At 36.0% G+C, this 8,121-nt stretch overlaps 1 protein-coding gene across 1 annotated transcript; it reads left to right on the top strand.

Moving 5' to 3' along the window:
* Positions 1–308: 308 nt before the first annotated feature.
* On the top strand, positions 309–7,131 carry LOC149803888 (uncharacterized). Its single transcript, XM_089953702.1, has one exon. The coding sequence runs from the start codon at positions 353–355 to the stop codon at positions 5,213–5,215; it is 4,863 nt and encodes a 1,620-aa protein (XP_089809828.1). The 5' UTR covers positions 309–352; the 3' UTR covers positions 5,216–7,131.
* Positions 7,132–8,121: the final 990 nt, after the last annotated feature.

Below are 8,121 nucleotides of genomic sequence, written 5' to 3'. Positions count from 1 at the left end.
CCACCTCCACAACTTCAGTATATACTCATAATATGTAGTATGTTGTATAAATAGTAAATCATCCTGATTGGAGCTGATGTAAAATTCTCCTTGGGGCAGTTTAAATGGATTTTACATAAAAGGTATTTCATGATAGATTTAAATCCCATCTTTCTCTTCTTCAGGAGGAAATGAGCTTGGGCTTTCAAACAATGACTGTGTGGTTGGAATGTTGAACAGCATCCTCATTCCTAGTGGGATCCCAAAGAAACAGAGAGCAATGCCATTAAGGAAGCTGGAAGAGGAATTTCGAAAGACATTTGGTAACATTGGAGAGACTAAAAAATGCTTGTCATTCAAAGATATTTCTGGAATGTCAATAAAAGAATTTTTGGTTCAAAATAAACAACATTTCTTTTTATATTTCAAAAAGAAATGTGAGATGGTGCAAGCCATAATAATCCACAAAAAGAGTCTTTCAAAAGAAGATGTGGGTTTTGCGTTAGAAAATCAGAACACTTCAGGGGATTCTGACCATAAGGAAGAGAATGACATACATATTACTCATGAAATTGAAGGAATTCTACCACCAGGAGATGACATTACAGAGCTTGCTGTCACCAAAGAGGAATGTTATCAGAACATACTTGACCCAAAAGTAGATTTAGATGATGATTTGCAGTCTGAAATTCTCTCTGAGTATTTCAGTTGTGATGAACATGAGGAAGAGAGAGGGATGAACATTGAAGAATTCAGGTTAAAAAAGCCAAATCGTGTTGCAACTTCATTTTCTCAATTTCAAACAAGCAGTGAAGATGGAGAATGGCAGCTTGTTAAAAGAACAAAGAAAAGAAATGGTCAAAGAAATGGTCAAAGAGAATCAAGACAAAAGCATCAGCTTACTCCAGGAGGAAAAGCAAAATACTCTGATGTTGTAAAGCACAAAAACATCATGATGACTGAAGAAAAACTAACCAAAGATCATCAAACCAAAGAACAACTAAAGTTGTTAGAAACCCTTATCAACCAACAAGAGAGTAGAGATTTAATATTTTACCCAAATGACTCTGTTTACATAAAGAATCATCTCAGATTTATGCTTGATCTAGTCAGCATGTGGAATACTCCACACAGGGAAAAATCTCATATAGTTTTAGGGGTGGAAGTAAAACCAACCTTACCACATGATTTACCAGGCATTAAGGCAAGATGTACTGATGACTATTATCACAACATTTTTCTAACAACTTTCTTCACCATGCAGCCTCAGTTTACTTACTTTGAAGTGTGCTTCAATGATAAATTGTTTGGTATAATTGAAATTTTATCCAGCTGTAATCATGGCCAGCCTAGTATTGTTTGTATTAGTCAAGACCTTGATGACATAAGTGTTGAGAAAGGCCAACTTTGGTTTCGGCCACATAACCATAGGGAAGTATGTGATCCTACTAGTCTGGTATATGGAGATATCTATAGGTGGTTTCTAACCCCAAGGTCTCCTCCTTTGGAAGATAGGCAGTTGGAAGTTGTGGAAAAGAAAGGCAATAGCCCAAAGCTGAAAGGCAGTAGCTCAAATCTAAGCCCTGGGTTTTACAAAAATTCTGTAATTGGGCAAATTAAGTTTTCTAGGATTTCCCCAGGAACTACAGTAAATGAATTTCTTTCCTCTGTTGATAATTTCAAAAAGCCTCACTATGTCCTTATTTCAGGAGGTGTTTCTTCAACTGTAAAGCATTTAGAAGGTCTTTCACATGTTCCTTGGATAGCCGTTTATGACTTTGACATCTACAGTCGAGACAGTGGTTTACTGAATGCTATTGAAGATTTCATTGAGAGAAAGAGGTCATTAAGAATCACAACATGGGACCAAAATCCTCATGGAATTTCTGAATGTGGAACAATGTGGTGTTTCATGAGAGGTGCTAGAGATATCAGCAACAGCAGAACAGATGATGCAGATGGGGAGAGGATTGAGACAGTGAGAGAATGGCTGAAGAAGGTTAGAAATGGTCTGGAATGTCAGTGTGATCATCTTGCAAGATTTGCTGATGGCTATACCATTTTGACTCTTGTGGTATTGTGGCCACAGAATGATTTTCTAGCACCTTTCATTCAAAAATTCATCGAACGTATAGATGAAAAACTTAATGCATCTCCCAAGATTGTGATATGCTTGTCCCATGAACTTTCAGGTGACCATGCCCGATCCAGCCTAAAGCTGTTAACATCAGAGAATGAGGATAATGTCCATATCATAAAACTGGACACAGAAACTCTTTGTCTTGGTATTTTAAACCATTTGAAAAACCAACACCAGCATGAAATCAAATATGAATTGCCCACTGCAGATGGAAGCCCAGATCCTGGTCTGACAGATAAGGATGCTGCCTGGCTTAGAGATGATCTGGATGTGCTGTTCCTATCCAGCCCCTACACCAGAGGGGCAATTGATGTTGAAGCACTGTCAGAGGAAGAGGAACAGTTCTTTAAAGGAGGAACGTTACATTGGTTTGCATGGTATGGCTTGAATCAACTGGATATTGAGAGGGATCTTTTAGAGCCAATATGCCAGAGTATCAACGAAAGCGTAAGGTCACAGAAATCTACAGTTGTTAAATTGCTTCATGCACCAGGATCAGGGGGTACAACGCTTGCACAACGTGTTTTGTGGAGATTTCACACACAGATCCCATGTTTACAAATTAAGATGCACACCGTATCACCAGAAGGTGATCTTATTGCCAAGATTGGCTTTCTGTACAAAAAAACACACTTACCAATTTTAATATTGATTGATGGAGAGGAAGAGGGTAAAGTTCATCATCTGGCAAAATGTCTCCGTTCATTCCACGTGATCATCCTGTATGTGAGACGATTTCCTCATAGAATTAAAGAGTCACAAGTTGCCAAAACAGACACGTTTTGGCTAAAAAATTCAGTTTCTCCAAATGAAGCTGGGCGGCTTGCTATGAAATTTGGAGAAAGATGTGGAAAAGATGATCAAAAAAAAGAAGCTTTAAAACAGCTGAGCCAGGATGTTCAGTCCGGAAAGAGAACTCATTCTCTCTATGAATTTGGCATGACTGTATATCAGAATAAGTTCAGAGGGATACAGGCTTATGTAAGAGGCTATTTACAGTTGGATCAAAACCAGTCTAGAGAGTTACATGACTGGCAAAAAGTACTTGGCTATTTGTCATTGGCCTATTTCTATGGTCAGATTGGACTTCCCTGCCAGTTCTTCACAGAACTACTGCACAAGGCTCCTAACTATGATGTTTCGCTTGATGACTTTCCTCATCCAGTTGGTGCATTTATTGTATCAGAGGATGAGAAGGAAAGGAAGAAACACATAAGAATGTGCCATTACCTTGTAGCCAAAGAAATTCTGGAGCAATTGCTTAATCGGCAGGATGTTGATAAACGTATTTCTTCATACAATGAAATAACTGACAAAGCTCGTAAGAATTTGGAGAAATTTTGTTGTGAATTCATTGATTATACAAGCAAGAGAAAATCAAAGTCAAATTCTTTCCCAGACTCCACAAGCTACATGCTTACAAGGATATTCATATTTCGAGACAGTAGTTGTATGGGTGAGACAGAAGATCAGAACAGGAAAAAGTCAGCTTTGTCAAGGGTTATGACTGATATTGTCTCTTATCCACCAATGTACACAGAACGACTGAATATCCTGAAGAAACTGACAACAGCATTTCCCAACGATCCAAACTTTCAGGCTCATTTAGGAAGATTTTATGCCTACTGTCGGCCTGATGAGGATGAAATGGCTGAGACATGCTTCAAGAAGGCCTTGTCTCTTTGTGAAGAGAAAACCAAGGGAAAACCAGTTCACGAGTTAGATGATCGTATCAAGCTCACTCTGATGCACATCTATCATATGTACGGAACAATATATCAAAAACGCATCTCTAGATACATTGAAAGACACAAAAGTGAGACTGCAGAGATTAATCAAACCATCACTCGGTTTGATGGCAAATTGAAGGAACTTGTAAATCTATCTGAACTGGCATGCTCACACTTCAGAAAAACAAGGGAGTACACTCCACCAGGACATGAAACCAGTTATGCTTACACTGGAGAGTTGCGAGTTCACCTCCAGTTGTGTGACTTTGTTCACAAGCATTTCAATTCCAATATCCAGAACTTCATAGATTCCACTGCAGATGTCTCGGGTAAAGAATTCATTCAGGGTAGTGTTTCGAGAGTCGACTATTTAGTTATGGAATGCTACCAGTATCTTGAGTATGAGGATATTGATCCTTCCTTGCCAAACTTGATATCATGGTACAACAACCTCTTCCGTCATGAATCTCTGTCCCTACATATCTCTTCCAGTCAGGATGATGTGTGCAGTAGAAGATTTAAAATTGCAGCAAAGAAACTTAAACACGTGAAAAATGACAACAGTAATGTGGTTGTGGATAATATACGGTCCAAAGAGGACATCAATGAAATTATTAGGCTCTATGAAGAGAATTTTGAAGATATTTTTCTCAGTGGTTGTGAAAATACTGATGCCAAAAGGAATTTGGAAATCGACTTTTTAGAGTGGCTAAAAGCAATCCGACATGACTTGGCAGATACCACATATGAAATTGAAAATGTTCTTGCCAAAGTTTATCGATGGAATGATGTTCTTCACTCTCCTCTTTCAGAATTCTACATTTTTGTTTTGAAGAGTCTTCTAGGCTTTGGTTCTGAGAAGAAAAGGGGGAATACTGAGTGTCTCCTAGAGGCAGTCAATGAATTGAAAGTAAAAGTGACAAGTTTAAACAGGTTGGTTGTTCGGCCCAGACATCCAAGAGAATGGCTAGGATCTAGCGAGGGCATTTGCCAACTTGTTTATGGCGGTCCATATGATGATAGAGAAATAAATCCAAGTTTAAAGATCTGCAAGGGAACAATATGTCCTCCAAACAAAAAAACTCCAACAGGATGGCTAGACCTTGACATTGGCAACAATGTCCCAGTTAAAGTTTTCTACATACCTGGAGTGGCCAAGCTTGAAGGTTCCAGATTTGTGGGTCGAAGGGTCGAGTTTATTCTTGGGTTCAGTATTGAAAATGGGTATGAAGCTTTTAAGGTCAGCTTACTAAAACAATATGGTTGCTCTAACTGCAGTTCCAAAGTGGAGATAACTCAGATGCATGAAAGTGCTAAGTGTGCTTGTGGTACTGTGGTACTCAAAAGTGATTTCACAGCTGTATGACATTGAGAATTGGGTCTGGTTGCAAGAATTTCAATAATTTGTGACAACTGCTGTAAACTTGAGGCATCTGTGAATATTTTCATGTAAATGATACTTGTCATAATATTGTGATCATTCACAGCATGGTGATCAGTTGAAACAAAATACTGAAGTTTGTCTGCCGAGTACATGTGAACAACATTTTGCAAAAGCAAATTAGGAATTCCTATGATTGTTAATGCTGTTTTCAAGCATTATTGAATATTTTTTTGTCTTTGTTAGCTGCCATTGACACATGGGTTGCTCAATGCATTGTGATCAGTTGAAACTTAAGTAAATACAGACATAGTTTTGTGTTATGAAATCTGTCAACAAAGATTGTAAAATGGACAGATATTTGTAAATACTGTTGTAAACAAAGATATTGTACTTAATACTTATAATCCTTTATAATTTTGTTGGATAAGGGGAGAACTATCTGCATTGTGATTACTTGAAACTGCTGTAATGCAAATAATTTTTGCTTTCAGATATGCAAAATAGTGAAAATGGTGGTGACTTCGAACTTTATGATATGCAAAATCTTTTGTAAATATGGACATTGCCTACAGGCAGTTACAACCTATTTAATTGCATATACATGTACATTGAAATCATTGAATTTTGATGTTAAATTTTGTCCTTGTAAGAAATTGTACATTATTGAAAGAGTTTATTATAGTCCTGTTTTAACCAAAAGAAATAACATTTACGTTTTTTCTTCTCAGAAATATTTATATACATTTCTTCCAAGATACTGTATATACTTATAAGTTGAGTCCAACTGTAAACTGCACAGACCCAGATCTGCCATCACACAATGCACAGCAGATCTGGGTCTATGCATTTTATTATGAGTAAGCAATAGAAAAACAACATCGACCCCAATCTGCTGGAGCATTATGCAACAGCAGATCAGAGTCTATGTTATTTGCAGTTGGAGTCAACTTACAAGTGAGTATATACTGTAATTAGTTACTGGTAACTATTTGTATGCAATTTTTACCTAGGGTAGGTTATTAATTACTTCACTGCACCTAGTTCTTAATGAATTTGTGATTTAGTAATTTTTTTTAAAAAGTCATTCCCTTGATATTTATTTTCTTTTTCTTCATGCTATGTATATTTGCAGATAGAACTAGAATGATTATATTTTGATATGTTATATTTACTGTGAAATAATTTTTCATGGGTATATAGGCTTGTCATTTTGGACGGGGGGAAAAAGAAGACATTTTTATCTGTGTATACCGAAGAAAATTTAGGAAGGATGGTGCAGTTTAATAAAGTCATTAATTATGCACACACACACACACATGCATAGTATCATAGTTTGAGAAAGTCATTAATTATGCACACACACACACATGCATAGTATCATAGTTTGAGAAAGTCATTAATTATGCACACACACACACATGCATAGTATCATAGTTTGAGAAAGTCATTAATTATGCACACACACACACATGCATAGTATCATAGTTTGAGAAAGTCATTAATTATGCACACACACACACATGCATAGTATCATAGTTTGAGAAAGTCATTAATTATGCACACACACACACATGCATAGTATCATAGTTTGAGAATTAAGTATACATCTCGTTGATCATTGGTCTTACAAATTTTACGTCATATTGTTATTTTTAAAACTTGTATGCATGTTAGAATTTAGAGACTTAAATTCTCATTGACATGTTGCTGGTAAATTATCTGAATTCTAACATATGATAGTATTGTCATAGCATACTGTACATATGATAGTATTGTCATAGCATGCTGTACATATGATAGTATTGTCATAGCATACTGTACATATGATAGTATTGTCATAGCATACTGTACATATGATAGTATTGTCATAGCATACTGTACATATGATAGTATCGTCATAGCATGCTGTACATATGATAGTATTGTCATAGCATACTGTACATATGATAGTATTGTCATAACATGCTGTACATATGATAGTATTGTAATAGCATACTGTACATATGATAGTATTGTCATAGCATACTGTACATATGATAGTATTGTCATAGCATGCTGTTCATATGATAGTATTGTAATAGCATGCTGTACATATGATAGTATTGTAATAGCATACTGTACATATGATAGTATTGTCATAGCATGCTGTTCATATGATAGTATTGTCATAGCATGCTGTACATATGATAGTATTGTCATAGCATGCTGTTCATATGATAGTATTGTAATAGCATGCTGTACATATGATAGTATTGTCATAGCATACTGTACATATGATAGTATTGTCATAGCATGCTGTACATATGATAGTATTGTCATAGCATGCTGTACATATGATAGTATTGTCATAGCATACTGTACATATGATAGTATTGTCATAGCATGCTGTACATATGATAGTATTGTCATAGCATGCTGTTCATATGATAGTATTGTAATAGCATGCTGTACATATGATAGTATTGTAATAGCATGCTGTACATATGATAGTATTGTCATAGCATGCTGTTCATATGATAGTATTGTAATAGCATGCTGTACATATGATAGTATTGTAATAGCATGCTGTACATATGATAGTATTGTCATAGCATACTGTACATATGATAGTATTGTCATAGCATGCTGTACATATGATAGTATTGTCATAGCATGCTGTACATATGATAGTATTGTCATAGCATACTGTACATATGATAGTATTGTCATAGCATGCTGTACAGTATCAACTTTACTATTATCCCAATAGTTATGGTATTTTGAATATTTAGTACTTGTTATTCACTTGTATTTGGGGGCATGACAAAATGTAAACAGACAGAACTATTGAAAAAGTCAAAGATTCCATTGTACAAAACAGAAAATGCTGGATGCATAAACTGACATCT

This window comes from Sinohyriopsis cumingii, chromosome 3, assembly GCF_028554795.1.
Source record: "Sinohyriopsis cumingii isolate HCF-2022 chromosome 3, ASM2855479v2, whole genome shotgun sequence".
Taxonomy (NCBI): Eukaryota; Metazoa; Mollusca; class Bivalvia; order Unionida; family Unionidae; genus Sinohyriopsis; species Sinohyriopsis cumingii.
Note: the sequence above shows the minus strand (reverse complement) of the source record. Positions and strands in the feature narration are given on the sequence as shown.

Excerpts from the sequence above, each read along its gene's own strand:
- LOC149803888 (XM_089953702.1), top strand. The coding sequence starts at position 353 with ATGTCAATAAAAGAATTTTTGGTTCAAAATAAACAACATTTCTTTTTA.